This window comes from Aulostomus chinensis, chromosome 15, assembly GCF_037954235.1.
Source record: "Aulostomus chinensis isolate RoL2024-O1b breed Wild chromosome 15, RoL_Achi_v1.0, whole genome shotgun sequence".
Taxonomy (NCBI): Eukaryota; Metazoa; Chordata; class Actinopteri; order Syngnathiformes; family Aulostomidae; genus Aulostomus; species Aulostomus chinensis.
Window position 1 is genome coordinate 2,623,073 of NC_141334.1, and position 13,980 is coordinate 2,637,052.

General features: G+C 48.2%; 3 protein-coding genes and 3 non-coding genes across 7 annotated transcripts; 3 read left to right on the plus strand and 3 right to left on the minus strand.

Moving 5' to 3' along the window:
* Window positions 1-42: 42 nt before the first annotated feature.
* On the minus strand, window positions 43-917 carry hspb9l (heat shock protein, alpha-crystallin-related, b9-like). Its single transcript, XM_086226352.1, has one exon. It carries the CDS (start codon window positions 862-864, stop codon window positions 223-225), a length of 642 nt encoding a protein of 213 aa, XP_086082478.1. The 5' UTR covers window positions 865-917; the 3' UTR covers window positions 43-222.
* A 1,526-nt stretch (window positions 918-2,443) lies between these two features.
* On the plus strand, window positions 2,444-2,516 carry trnaa-agc (transfer RNA alanine (anticodon AGC)). Its single transcript has one exon. It is a non-coding gene; the product is annotated as a tRNA-Ala (tRNA).
* A 646-nt stretch (window positions 2,517-3,162) lies between these two features.
* On the plus strand, window positions 3,163-6,145 carry LOC147248210 (early growth response protein 1-A-like). The gene is made up of 2 exons (XM_086226925.1): window positions 3,163-3,645; window positions 4,632-6,145. Exons 1-2 carry the CDS (start codon window positions 3,477-3,479, stop codon window positions 5,825-5,827), a joined length of 1,365 nt encoding a protein of 454 aa, XP_086083051.1. The 5' UTR covers window positions 3,163-3,476; the 3' UTR covers window positions 5,828-6,145.
* Window positions 6,146-7,080: 935 nt separating this feature from the next.
* On the minus strand, window positions 7,081-13,206 carry timd4 (T cell immunoglobulin and mucin domain containing 4). 2 transcript variants are annotated; one of them, XM_086226927.1, is made up of 8 exons: window positions 13,017-13,206; window positions 12,136-12,314; window positions 11,486-11,648; window positions 11,043-11,138; window positions 10,619-10,692; window positions 10,341-10,452; window positions 9,638-9,668; window positions 7,081-9,443 (listed from the first exon to the last, which is right to left on the minus strand). In XM_086226927.1, the coding sequence occupies exons 1-8, from the start codon at window positions 13,096-13,098 to the stop codon at window positions 9,359-9,361; spliced, it is 822 nt and encodes a 273-aa protein (XP_086083053.1). In that variant the 5' UTR covers window positions 13,099-13,206; the 3' UTR covers window positions 7,081-9,358. The 2 variants fall into 2 exon arrangements, with proteins under 2 accessions (XP_086083053.1, XP_086083052.1); XM_086226926.1 differs by having other exon boundaries at window positions 10,615-10,692.
* On the minus strand, window positions 8,100-8,172 carry trnav-aac (transfer RNA valine (anticodon AAC)). Its single transcript has one exon. It is a non-coding gene; the product is annotated as a tRNA-Val (tRNA).
* Window positions 8,374-8,446, plus strand: trnav-cac (transfer RNA valine (anticodon CAC)). Its single transcript has one exon. It is a non-coding gene; the product is annotated as a tRNA-Val (tRNA).
* Window positions 13,207-13,980: the final 774 nt, after the last annotated feature.

Genomic DNA, 13,980 nt, shown 5'->3' on the forward strand with positions numbered 1-13,980 from the left:
CGTCGTCAGTCAACAGGCAAAAGCTGTAAACTGCTGGGTCGATCGCAACAAAACTGCCAGGAAAGGTTTGAAATTACCTGAAACATTCATACAAACTTGAATAAAACAGTTGACGGTTTATTAGAAACAGTTGAACATTGAAGTACATGAGAAGAACATCAGCTTGCGTCTGCTACGGGCCGTTACAGGTGGAGAGCGGCTGAGATGGTTCACGGAGAGTTTTTAGCTTTGCTCAGAGGGCGAGTTCTCTGTGGCGGGGGAGCTGCTCCCCTCTGGCGCCCCGGAGGATGTGATCGCCGGTGCTGAGGTGACACTGATGGGGACGACTCTCTCTTTCCCGTCAGTGATCGCTCTCTCCCTGGGCGCCTGGATCTGCAGACGGCCCCCCACCAGCGCGCAGGTGACGGCCTCTGGGTCAATGCTGTCTGGCAGGTCAACTTCCTGCCTGAACTCCTGACACCTGTAGGAGTAAGAGCCCTTCCCGTCCTCCTGCTTCTTCTCTGTCCGGCCGCTCACCCTCAGCTTCCTGCCCACCTGCTTGACTGACAGCTCCTCCGGGGAGAACTCTGTGGTGTCCAGGCTGAGGGCGAAGCTGCCGCCGTCCTGCCTCAGCTCCTGGAAGGCGATAGGCTTGAAGATGGCAGAGGAGGAGGAGGTCTGGTCGATCTCATCAAAGATCTTCTGGTGCAGCCTCTCCATGAACTCCATGCTCTGCCTCATCTCCTGCATGTGACGCATCATCTCCTGCTCAATGTGGTAGAAGAGCGGCCGCGTCTCGGGCCACAAGCTGCGGACCGGCCAGTGGAAGTCCAGGAAAGGCCTCATTGTGACAGGGGATGGCTGGAAGATGCTGGGGCACAACATGCTGCTGCTGGTCTGCTGGTCTGCTGGTCTGGTGCTGGTCTCGGTTTCAGATCAGTGTGTGGTCTGTGGTTCCTTTGGCTGTTCAGCTGTTTATATACAAGCACACACCCACTGGAAAGTTCCAGCAGCATTCCAGCTAGTGTGTGTGTTGGTCTAAATGCAGCCAGCCGCCGCATGCCGACACACGGCAGCGTGGTTCTATTTCTGCAGCAGGACTGGGTCATGGTCTTTAGAAAGCAGCTCGGTCATGTCCCATCTCTTGGAGAGGACGTGATGTTTACTAGCATTCATCTCTAAGGGACTCACCTTCGCATCGAGGTCACTCATCATCATCGCGGGTTTACACTCACTGAAGGTGTTAAGAGCGCGCTGGAAAAAGCTCCAGATCAGAATCAAACCAGTCCGAGGGGTTCAAAGACTCAAGGCGAGCGGCTCCCTGAAATACCTCTAACACGCCAGACATCCAGCAGCCGATATATCTGGATTAGTCAGCGCCAGGCTTCAGCCATGACAGCATGAGACATGACGGCATAAAACATGTCAGCGGAAACCTCGGTGAGGGGATGTTTGTCACAATAGAGGGTTTGCACATCACGACTCAGTTGGACCGTTCGTGTTCAGAGTCAACAGGGAGAAAACATTTAAACGCTCTTTTTAAAACATGAAGGAGCAATGCAGCATATCAATAAAGAAAGAACGTAAAAGTTAGTCATCACTGTGCAGCAGAACTTACTAACTTAAGGAACCTCCTAATGCCACGTTTTACTTCCATACTTTCTTTATAATGGCATTGCTGTAAAAAAAAAAAGAAAAGAATAGCAGAGCAATGTCGCAGCTCAACAGTCCTCCTGATGGACCTCAGACTCCCAGGGTCCAGAATCAGGTTTGGCATAGATTGCATGGGTTGTAGAATTCATTCGGACAGATATTTCTTGCCATTATAGTTGAAGGTTTCCAGTTGTTTCCATTTTAAACTGACAACCGGTCCATTATTTATTTACAGAACATCAGAAAGCTGCTGGGAAATTCGTGTCTCTTTCTTTTTCTTTTCTTTTTTTTTGGGGGGGGGGTGGTTATTTCACAGTTTCTTTTGTTCAGCTGAAATTTCTGACTGTAAAAATCGAAATGAAACAGCTGGAAGTTTAATGTGTTCGATTGGTCTGATGACAAAAACCCTCAGGTTTAGTTGGTTTATATACTTTTTCCAGTGAAGCCCCTCCCACAACTACATTCCCTCCCGATCAAATCTGTCCTACATTCACTCTGAGCCAATAACAGCAGACCTAATTGATGCACAGACGCAAACAGAAAGAAGAGTCCGTTCGCCTGGTAGGACGACCAGTCAGTCTGATGGCATCTCCCCAACGGGTGCGTGACGTTTCGGACACAGAGCACTGTCATCGTCATCATCGTCAGGCATGTTTCTATATTTGAAGTCTTGCTTCTGTCCACCTCCCACCGACGTTTGGGTTTGTTTGCTTGTTCACCAGGTTCATGATTCAAAGAAAGAAATGTATCCAAACAGCTATTCGGCAGACTTTATATGGCAAAAATGTACAAGGCTCGCTGCAAAGCCAGTGGGGGATTAGCTCAAATGGTAGAGCGCTCGCTTAGCATGCGAGAGGTAGCGGGATCGATGCCCGCATCCTCCAGAAGTATTTTTTAAACTCTAACTCGATGTTAAAGTTGTTTACATTATAGTGACAAGGTGGCAGGGCAAAGTTAGTTTTGGAACTTTTCTTTCCTGCCATATCTTATACGAGAACATCTGGACTGTGGACCTCAAACACAACTGCCGTCGCTAAATGGGTCACCATCATTGTGTTCTGCAGCCCAGCACCGATGTTCTGCAGCCGACGATTCATCTGATTTCCTCTGGTGTGTCTCTGAGTGTCTCCTAACACAGTTTTGGGGAGATGGTGAGCAGCAGGGACCATCCACCATCGCCCAGAAGTCTGGCAGGAAAAAACCCCAAATAAGGTCGAAGGAAGTGATGACGTCGCTGGAAGATCTCCATGTGACGCTGGGCATAAAAAACCTGATCTGGGCTGTGACGTGTCTCCGTTGTTTCCGGCCATGGCGGTTGGCTCTGCTCCCTGGCTGTCATCTACCGGCTTCGTCGAAGCCAACAGCCAGCAGCCTGCGAACCGGGCCGAGTTCTGGACTCCGTCGAGTCGTTCACGCTCCAAAAACACCGAACAAAGAGCGTACAAAACGCCAGAGAGTCAGCTTGCAGGCCGACCTGCACGCTTGCACTCTGACCAAATATGGGCTTCCTCTCGACCATATTTGGTAATCTACGTCACGACAGAAGTCTTTAAAAGCCGGGAATCCTCATTCAGAAATCTGACCAAGCTGAGGTTCAAGTTCGCAGCAAACATCCATCACGTTACTCATCAAGAACCTGAAGGAGCCGCCAGTCCTCCGGGACACCGCTGGAGTCCGTACACCCCCCAGCGTTGGCTTCCTCCGAACACCCGCGCCCGCAGCAGCAGCCCCAGCCCGGACATAGCGCCTCTCAGCGGGGCTCGGAGCAGCGGCTGCCCGGTGTCGCGGACGTCCAGGAGCGGCTAAGCACCACAAACGCGTCCGCCTCCTCTTCCTCCGGTGAGATGGCCGCTACTAAAGCGGAGCTGCTACTCTCCGCTCTGCAGATCTCCGAGCCTCTGAGCGGCTTTCCGCCGCCGGTGTCCCCGCTGGACGGTTACCCGAAGCTGGAGGAGCTGCAGATGCTGCTGCAGAGCGCCGCAGCGGGAGGCGGAGAGACCGCGGAGTTTGGAGGTGAGTTCCGATCACACACGAGGAGTCCTGAAAGTGAAATGATCGATGACACAATCAAAGTCTCGAGCCTAATGACACCCGGAATTACAATTATTATTATTGTTGTTGTTATTATTGTTACTATTATTATTATTATTGTTGTTGTTGTTGTTGTTATTGTTATTGTTATTGTTATTATTATTATTATTATTATTATTGTTGTTGTTGTTGTTGTTGTTATTGTTGTTGTTGTTGTTGGGGCAGCGCAGTGGTGTCACAGCAAGAAGGTTGTGGGTGGAGCCCCGGCTGCAGCACGGGGTCTTTCTGGGTGAGTCTCCATGTTCTCCCTGTTCCTGCTGGGTTCTCTCTGGTACTCCAGCTTCCTCCACAGTCCAAAGACATCAAGAGGGGACCAAGTTAATCCAGACTCTAAATTGACCGTAGGTGTGGCTGGGAGAGCCAATGGTTGTCTGTCTCTATGTGTTGGCCCTGCCATGGACTGGTGTACCGTCCAGGGTGAACCCCGCCTCTGCTGGGATAGGTTCCCTTGCTTACCCTGTTAAGGGTTGCTGCCTTCAGGCAAGAGGCAGTGTTCACCCTGGACAGGTCACCAGTCCATGGCAGGGCCAACACATAGAGACAGACAACCATTGGCTCTCCCAGCCACACCTACGGTCAATTTAGAGTCTGGATTAACTTGGTCCCCTCTTGATGTCTTTGGACTGTGGAGGAAGCTGGAGTACCAGAGAGAACCCAGCAGGAACAGGGAGAACATGGAGACTCACCCAGAAAGACCCCGTGCTGCAGCCGGGGCTCCACCCACAACCTTCTTGGTGTGACACCACTGCACCACCGAGCCACCCAACTTTTTCCTCTTGAATCTAAAAATACACACTGATCAACAATAACAAAGGCAAGTCAGGTGAGTCGCTGCAGCCCATCAGACCAAAGGAAGCTGTGTGGTTGACCTCTCTGACCTGCTCTGCTTTTCTTCTCCTGTGTTTCAGACAGTCTGTCTGACATCCTTGACCTCCCGCCTCTCACTCCCCGCCTCCCCCCTCTGGCGTACAGCGGTCGCTTCACTTTTGAGCCATCAGTGTCCAGCAGCAGTTTTTGGCCGGAGCCTCTCCTCAGCCTGTTCACTGGGTTGGTCAGCATGGCGGCGCCGCCCCCTGCAGCAAGCACCCTTTCCTCTTCTTTATCATCAGTGACATCATCAGTGACATCATCGGCATCCCTGTCTTCGCTGACCCAGCCGAGCATCAGCTCCGCCGATGTCGGATCAGTCTTCTCTGTGACGCCGTCATTCACCGCCCCAACTGCTGGCGACATCCTACCACCCACCGATTCCCAGCCAGCCCCCCAACTGTTCTTGCCTCAGGGGCCCCCTCCTGCCTACCCCAGCCCCGCCTCCAGGCTCGGCCCCCAGCCGGCTCCACTGGTGGTGCCGATGCTACCAGACTACATCCTGTCACAGCCTCCGCAGGACAGCGAGCTGGTTTTAAACCAGGACCAGAAGCCTGTGTTGTCACAGAGCCTCAACCTGCTGCCTCACCCTCCCCTCACGCCGCTCTCCACCATCAAAGCGTTCTCTCAGATCCAGACGCAGCCTGCGGTCGCCTCTATCCAGCCCCCCAAAACCAGCCGGAGCAAGAAGTTCCCCGCTGGACGGCAGAGTAAGATGCCGTCACAGGAACGTCCTTACGCCTGCCCCGCTGATGGCTGCGACCGCCGTTTCTCCCGATCGGATGAACTGACTCGCCACGTGCGTGTGCACACAGGCCAGAAGCCGTTCCAGTGTCGCATCTGCATGCGCAGCTTCAGTCGCAGCGACCACTTGACCACACACATCCGCACGCATACCGGCGAGAAGCCGTTCGCCTGCACTGAGTGTGGACGCAAGTTTGCCCGCAGCGATGAGCGCAAGAGGCACACCAAGATCCACCAGAGGCAGCGGGACCGAAAGACCAGCGTGAACGCTTCCTCTGCTCCGCCCGTCCCCACGCCTCCCACTTCCTCTCCCTGCTCCTCCTCCTACTCCTCCCCTACTCATAGCACTTCTCCCACCACCTCACTCCTCCCCTCTTCCTCCACCTCTCTGCCCACCCTCAGCATGCAGGCCACCTCCCCCTACCTGCACCTCTACTCTTCTCCAATGGGGAGTCCTCAGGCCGCCGTCTCCTCCCTCCACAGCACCTGCTGACAGGACAGGTGCCTTAGCCTCGTTGTGACCTTTGACCTTGAGAGGGCATGAGTGGCTCAGCTGCTGGTTAGCTGTAGTCAACGCACAAACAAGGCGGCGCCGGAGCGGCACAAGAAACAAACTTCAGTGAGGAATCACTGAATTTAAGAGACTTCCGATCTATGAAAGTGTGTAAATATGAATATTTTTGTAAAGGTTTACCCAGGTGAGCACTTCTTCCTACTGTGTAGGTTTGTTTGTTTACATGCTGGTCAGTGTTGCAGTTTATACTGAAAGTGTTTCCTCTTCAAATCAAAGAGAATAAAATGTTCACACCCTGCTGATCTCAAACCTGATTTTATGACAGAAGTTGAGCCCTCGACTGGATCACGTGGTCTTCATCAGCCTTTCCCTCATTATTCATCTTAACCCCGCCCACTCGTGATGACACTGTCGACATGTAGGGAAGTTACTTTATTACATCATAAAATGACCAATGCATGTTGTGGGAGATGGAGGACGCAGTAAAAGTACACATGTATCTTCTATATTTCAAGAAATCTACAACTGTCACGGAAAAAGGCAGGTGAGGAAGAACTTGGACCTCCAAAGTAAAAAGTGTTGCTCCAACTAATTTTGAGTTAGAACTCAGAAATAGTTTTTGTTCCTCCTTGTGGTTCCAGAACTCAGAAAGAGGCGGCCATGCAGATTTAGCTTGGTGCTAATGGGGACTGACAACTGACAACAGCGACCTTTAACTCTCCAATAAAACAAAAGCTTACTTTATACCACATAAATCTCCACATGCACATTTAGGTATGTTGATCTACTGGTGACCTTTCACCCTCATGTGACCCCTGACCTCAGAGAAACATAAGCACCGCACCAGCGGAGTGGTTTGAATACGCCGTGGAGAAGGCAAAGGGAAAAAAAGCACAGCGACTTTGTTCCTCAGGAGAAGTGACAGAGTTAATGATGCATTCAAAGACCTGCAGAGTGTCGTGACTCAGGCCAGTCGAACCTGCAGTCCCTGTCTCCCTGGTTTATTACATCACTTTCTCTCTCACACACACACACACACACACACACACACACACACACACACACACAGCCAGTCAGCCAGCCAGCAGGAAGGACCTTATTTGGGATTCAGGATGTCCGCTGCAGCAGCAGGAAGATCCATATTTGGGTTGAAGTTGATGTTTTCCGGCAGCAAGCTGAAGCTAAAGTTATGATCCCATTGGTTGCCCGCCCCCCCCCCCTACACACACACACACACACACACGGCAGGGTTTCACTGTCAGCAGTTCACACCGTCTCATTTGTAGACAGACATTTAGACAGACAAAGCTGAGACTTACAGGTTTTGTTCAGCAACATCTTCCCTAACGTTAAAACAGACGTGTGACTTCCACGTCCTCACAACTTTCACCTCGGTGACGTGTCACATTCTCGACAACCTCTGAAGTCTCCTTTTGACTCTTGTTAGCGACCCACGTTTTCCAGGCCCACCGACACTTCAAAGTACAGCAGTTTTACTAATTAATTTAATTACTGTCATTTTTGATATCCCATCACAAACCCTTCAACAATATTCGTAATCCTGCGGGTCCAACAACTCCATCGTCGCTGGGTTTCATTTAGAAAACGTGATAATCTGTCTGTTACTGACGTCGCTGTGTTCACCCTGTTGACACTGACTTATGACGTAATTCTTTGTTGCTCAAGTGGATCAGATATGGAATCATTCACAAAAACCTGGAAATAAGTGAGTATTGATATCTATCCAGTCACCGCGTCGCCTTGTGAAACTTCTTTAGTTTCCGTATTATAGAGGTTATCACGTAGGTTAGAGCTTAGATACCGGGTGGAAACATGTTACCTTTTAGGTATCAGGTCACATGGTTGAACGTGTGTTTGTATTTACGTGGACTCTTAAAGAACGTGACCCCAGGTTTTCCTTCATACTGCGGACGCAATATCCGCTTTGGCCACGGTAGTTAATAATGTTGTTTCGAATTCTTTCCGGACCGGTACCGATTTTTTCCTCTAATTATGTGACTCATATTATGACTTACAATAATTTTCACTTCTCTTTTACCGAGTCGCAGCTTCTGGAGGCCTTAAGGTTTTTAAAACAGGCGGAAGTAAACGTCATAGTGGAAGACTTCAGTGATTGTTAAGGGCTACATGGTGAAAGGGCACACCCACGGATATGGTTGTTAAAAAAAAAATTAAAAGTGGGCGTGTAAATTGTGATTAATCTTGATCTAAATCAAGAAAAATACTTATTTGTTTCCGCCCGGTTTCGAACCGGGGACCTTTCGCGTGTTAGGCGAACGTGATAACCACTACACTACGGAAACTGCCAAATGAGGTCATCATTACCCAGTATAATTTGTACTATCAGGTTGATGACGTTGCTGATGTAGTAACAAAACGCCTCCGGTTCGACTCTGTTGTGTTTTTGCACATCAGATGTCTTTGCCACGCAATTACCTCCCTGTTGAAAACAAACCAATACGATTTGAAACAATTTAATTACGTTTTTATGCTTTCATTTGGCAGTTTCCGTAGTGTAGTGGTTATCACGTTCGCCTCACACGCGAAAGGTCCCCGGTTCGAAACCGGGCGGAAACACTTTTTTTTTTACTTTCCTTTTACATAAACACGATTATCGCAATACGAGTGATATTGGTTAATATTTCCACTCCACTGTTCCTCATTCATCCCCTCATTTTTTGTACCATGAGTCTGTGTTGTCAAAGGCACCTTCAGCTAAACTTCCAGTCAGTCGGCCTCAGTCGAGTTTGACCACATTGCCGTTATATTTTACATCACAAGAATGCTTTTGCTCAATTTGATGTTTCGTGACTGAAAGTGTCACAGAGCAGAGACGGATGAGTCCAGGTAACCAGACGCAGGCGTTTGTCCGGACGTAAGAAGAAACAGTTGGATTCTTTGATTTACTTAGCATGCTAGCAGTGGGGCAGGAGAGAAAGACGCCCCAAAGGCCTTTGCCTGCATTATTAGAACTTGAGAAACTGTTGAAAATGAACCAGCCGTCAGCTGTCGGTGTGGCTCTGGAGCTGTTTCTGCTTGTCTGGTTCTATACAAAATTTAAAAAATAATTAAAAAAAAAATTGCCATGTTCCTTTAAATAATGTGTGTACTTTTACAACCTCTGATACTGATGCAGCACCCTTTAGTGTATCTAGCTGGAATAAAAATACACACAATTGTCGAGGTCACATGTGACAACAGCATGGTGCCACACAGCGACTGACTCGGTCGATCGCTGGCGTCCTGCTGTGTAGGAGGACCGCTCCACGTCAACTCACTCATGGCCGGGATGCCACTGGCGCCTCCCACAGCGTCATCGTTTGTGTCGGCCTCTGACTGGGCCGCCATGTTTGATGTGCTGAATCAATCAGCCCGCCAGCATCATGTGGAAGAAATGATCTGCCAGCTTTTAACAGTGGGTTTAATTTTGAGTTTTGCAGACAGAGCAGTGGGCGGGGCTGAGCAGGTCCAGGTGCCAAACGAGTCTGTCTAGTCCAGAGTGTAGATGTTCTCCTGAACCGGTCTTCTGGTCCTGATCTCGTAGATGATGTGAGGAAGTTCCTCCGAGGAAAAACTGGAAGAGAAGTGAGAGTTCAGTGTTACATCCTGGGTCACTTGGACCTGTTCCATTCACACCGCGACGTGTACATCTGTTTCCACATGGAAGCAACAATATTCCAGGTGTGTTCAGTCATGAAGTCTGCTGGGCGGTGCCGGCCGGCTCTTAGTGTGTAGACGTGAGTGCAAGAACGACGGTGTTGCACTCACCAGCTGGTCTTCAAGGTCCTGTGCATCCCACCTGCAGCAAAATAAAAGAGAGAGAGAGGAAAAAAACCTCAAATGTACAGATGGTGAAGTTATTATCATCTATTTTTATTTCCCCCTCGAAAATATATATTTTGCAAAAGTATTAGATGGTTTCCACTGGTGAAACTAATTCAGTCTTGACACGTTTTAAAGTTTGATTCACCGCAGGATTTAATTTATTTTGGATAATATTTTCTAATTTGATAATTATAGATTTGAACGGAATAAATTTATGAATTTTTTTTGTCTAAAAAAAAAACCCCACTGAAACAAACATGACCAAAGCCTCTCTGTTAAAAATAATTTATTATAATTCATTCATTCATCGTTTCATTTCGTAACGCGAAAATATGGAACAATATATTCTAGATTATGTTTTAATATGTAAGAAAACAATTGTTGAAATAAAGCATACCAGTTACATTTATTTTAATAAAAAATCGTTTCTTTAACTTGAATTTAAAAATAATCCAATAAAGAAATACAGACAAGTCTTTTCAGTAAAATTTAATCAAATTTTTTTTTTTTCTGATGATTTTATGTACATTAAGTGTATTACTGCATCGGAAACTATTTTTGATTTAAATATCTAAGAATTATTGATGTAAATTCTATCTGAATCAGTTTTTTGAGCAAACGAGTGAAGAGTAACAATAAAACGTACGTTTGAAGGCCAGAAACAGGAAAAACGCCACCAGGAAGACAACCAGAGTGGAGGAGAGAGCGAGGACAGGGACGTTGATCCGGAGAGAGAGAGACGGCTGGGTGTTGTCCACCTGACACACACACACACACACACACACACACACACACACACACACACACACACACACACACACACACACACAAACAACAGTTAACACAAACAGCACAAAGTCAAAAGTTACATCTGAAAAGCAGGGAAATGTTATGACATCACGTTGCTGGGAGGGGCTTACTCACGGCATCGGCGCGCAGCAGGGTGGAGTTCCTCCTCAGGAGGTCCAGCTGAGACGACAACAGCGTTTTCCAGTTTACTGCCACAGACAGGAAACAAACGTAGAGCAGAAAACATGGCTACACACGTGCTGAAAGCCTCTCACCCACTTTCCAGCTCAATCGAGCGTCACGTCTGCCTCCCCCGTGAATGCTGGACGGTCGGTTGCACCCTCGTTTGTTAGACGGTGAAACAACCATCAAAGATGCTCGCTATGTGTGACGTTGCTCTGTTGTATGGACTTTGCAGAAGAGGTCATCTTCAGCAAATATGGCTACCGCTGAGTGTAACGCCACATCAAATCAAAACTGGTGGCAGGATGCACGCTCACGCAGGGGTGATGTCATCAGAGGTTAATGTATCAGGGCGTCCTGGTGTAAGCGGACTCACCTGTGGAGGCTGACGGCTCTGTGACTCGAGTTATCTCTGTTGTTGTTGCAGGAGGCGGAGGAGGAGGAGGGGAAGTAGGAGGACTGGTGACCAGGGCTGACGAGGGAACATACAGATAAAATCTTTATTTTTTAAACGTCCGAATCCACGACACACACGACTTCTACTTCTCACTGCCGTCCTCCTCCAAACTACAGCAGCGACTTCCAGCTGCAGTTTGACCGTCCAAGTATCGAATGGTTGGACGGTGAAACTGAGTCTTAGCAGGTGATTTGTGCTTTTTGTGTCCACGTTTTCGGTCCTAATTCGAAGGGTCACAAACTCTTACTGACCCCCATGACCCTGTGACAAAGTTGCTCAAGTGCAACTTTGAAAATGTCAGAATCAGCGACGTGTTTCAAATCAGTTGTCCGAATTTTCTCCCTTCCAACATGGCAGCTCACCTTTGATCACCCTCAGGTTCATGATCACCTTCTTGTCGTTGAAGATCCCGTCGATGTCCACCCTGCAGCAGTACGGCCCGCTGTCTGTCCGCCTCACGTTCAGGATGTCCAGGTCCATCTGCCCGTCCAAGACGTCCCCGGTCAGCCGGTACCGGTCTTCCACCTGACCTCAGTTTGGACCGAAAGAACAGGGAGACGTTCTGAGTGTTGAGAGTCCATTTTTCAATTCCAAACCGATTTGAAACCGAACCTCTGTGTCATGGTGAATGCGGTGGCATGGTGGTGGTGGTGGTGGTGGTGGTGCCTGCTGCACCGCCCTGGATTATCTCTCTATTCAACCCCATCTCATTAGTACTTTTATGTATGTAGGGACCCTGAATCTGTTCTATTCTAGCCGCCACACATCAGAAGTAGAGGCTGACACGTGAGCTGGTTACGGCGCACACGATTTCTGCGCTTTTGCCAAGTTGCTGTTGGCGTACAAACTCAGGTTTGGTGATTCAAACTATAAAATTCTTGGTCTGGTGGTTTTGACTGGTGCTGAAAAGCTGAAACAAACTGAACCAACCACATCAACAGGACCAGAATCCAACCGAACCAAACTGAACTGGTTTGGAAGCATCCTGGTATCTTCCCTTGACGTCTCTGACCTTGGAAATGACGCCGTTTTCATCGGTCTGGACCACGATGTTGCTGCACCAGAAGGTTCCGCAGCCCCGGCCCCAGCAGACCCGGCTCAGGCCGAAACGCTTCACAGAGTACTGGCAAGACAGAGAGGCCACGCCCCCCTCCGTCACTTTGAAAGAGGAGACGGCAACAAAGCCGCCACCTGCAACGAGAATCACAAAATCCCCTCAAGATGTTCTCGATGTGAACTCAACATGACACCAACACAGCAGAGAACTGAGAGAACATGGTAAGATACATGTACATGTTCCCACCTCACAGTAAGTGTCATAAAGAGCCAGTAGCGGAAGAAGTACATGGCACACAGTACACAGTACACAGTACACAGCTCCCTTACTTCAGGAGAAATACCCAGATACAGCAAAACTCTGGTTAAAGTCTCCATTCAAGTGGCTACATAGGGAAGTGTTGGATATCGTGTTTTTCTATATATCAGAAGTAAAAGTACACATTCTTTATGATATCTGTGTATTCCTGTATGCTTGGAAGCCTTTGACTCTCAAGTGTTAGGATGTGTTGCCACGTTCACATTTACAAGTACATCCTCGTCTTTGTCTTCAGAGTAACTGATGGGTTCAGATAAACACAGCGGAAGTCGTAGAAGTACAAAGTCCCAGAAAAAATACAAATACTCAAGTAAAGTGCAGATACCTCAACAATCTACTTCGATACAGAAATCATTTACTCCCCGCCACTACAAAGACAGTAGATTATGCTGATCCGTGAACAACCAGCTTCCTGTTGACATCATGACGCAACACGTCCTGACAAAGATGAGCAGCAATTCTGGACGACCGTCTCATGATGTCACAACATGCTGTGATGTCATCGGGTTGGATTTTACCTGACAGGAGGAGGAAGAAGAAGACGACGAAAGAAGTGGAGGTCTGAGACGTTGGACTGCGGCGAGGCGAGACGGCAGCCATGGTGTGTGTGAGTGTGTGTGTGTGTGTGTGTGCTCATTGTTAGACAACACACAGTGACCCTGTGATGGAGCATGGTGAGTGAGTGTGTGTGTGTGTGTCTGTGTGTGTGTGTGTGTGTGTGTGTGTGTTTTCGAGTGTATGCCACAAACGATGATGAATACCTCATTGATTCTCATATTCGGAGTGTTTGCTGTGACTTTTAACCATTTGCACTCCTGACGCCGTCTTGATGATTCAAAGTTTCTCTTTCTCTTTTTACTGGGACAGCGAAAAATCCGCGAGGGAAAAGCTTTTATCTCTTGTACGATCAGCTCACGAATCATTATTAGTAATAATTATATTATTATTATTGTATGTTCGGTGAACACTGTCTGTGTACCCACTGGAGCTGTGAAGCACCAAACTCCACTCAAACAAACAGCATTTTAAACATTTGCTGTTCTTCACGTGTGAGGACATGAAGAAGCGTTGATTTATAGGTTGTTCATGTTCGCATTATTATGTCATTTTCTGGGCTTTATTTTTGCAGTTAAATCACAAATCAAACCTGCTCTGAAAATCAAACACCTCAGTTGTCGTTCTGGGACGCGGCCTGGAAACTCACATCGCTTCAGAACAGAGCAGCGATACGGTCGCAGAACACAGGGATGAGACGTTTGTGGAGTCCGACAGGAAGTCAGCACCTTTAGTGCCCCCCCTTAGATTCAGTAAATCAGCTCTGGGGAACAAAAGTTGATGATTTCTAGATTTAGTTCATCAAGATCATCTTCATTAATGAACCCTCTGATGCTGCTGGAAGCCTGAATGCAGTGCTAAGCTAACATTAGCCTATGAATGAACTACATCCGGGTCACATGACTTCAAGGTCCCCACCACTAAGCT

Bases quoted from the DNA above. Each gene is read 5' to 3' on its own strand.
- hspb9l (XM_086226352.1), bottom strand. From the start codon at position 864: ATGTTGTGCCCCAGCATCTTCCAGCCATCCCCTGTCACAATGAGGCCT.
- timd4 (XM_086226926.1), bottom strand. From the start codon at position 13,098: ATGGCTGCCGTCTCGCCTCGCCGCAGTCCAACGTCTCAGACCTCCACT. The intron at 11,139-11,485 runs GTGAGCTGCCAT...TTCCCTCGTCAG, and splicing joins GAACCTGAGGGTGATCAAAG to CCCTGGTCACCAGTCCTCCT. The intron at 10,693-11,042 runs GTGAGTCCGCTT...TGTCTGTGGCAG, and splicing joins AGAGCCGTCAGCCTCCACAG to TAAACTGGAAAACGCTGTTG.
- LOC147248210 (XM_086226925.1), top strand. From the start codon at position 3,477: ATGGCCGCTACTAAAGCGGAGCTGCTACTCTCCGCTCTGCAGATCTCC. The intron at 3,646-4,631 runs GTGAGTTCCGAT...CCTGTGTTTCAG, and splicing joins AGAGACCGCGGAGTTTGGAG to ACAGTCTGTCTGACATCCTT.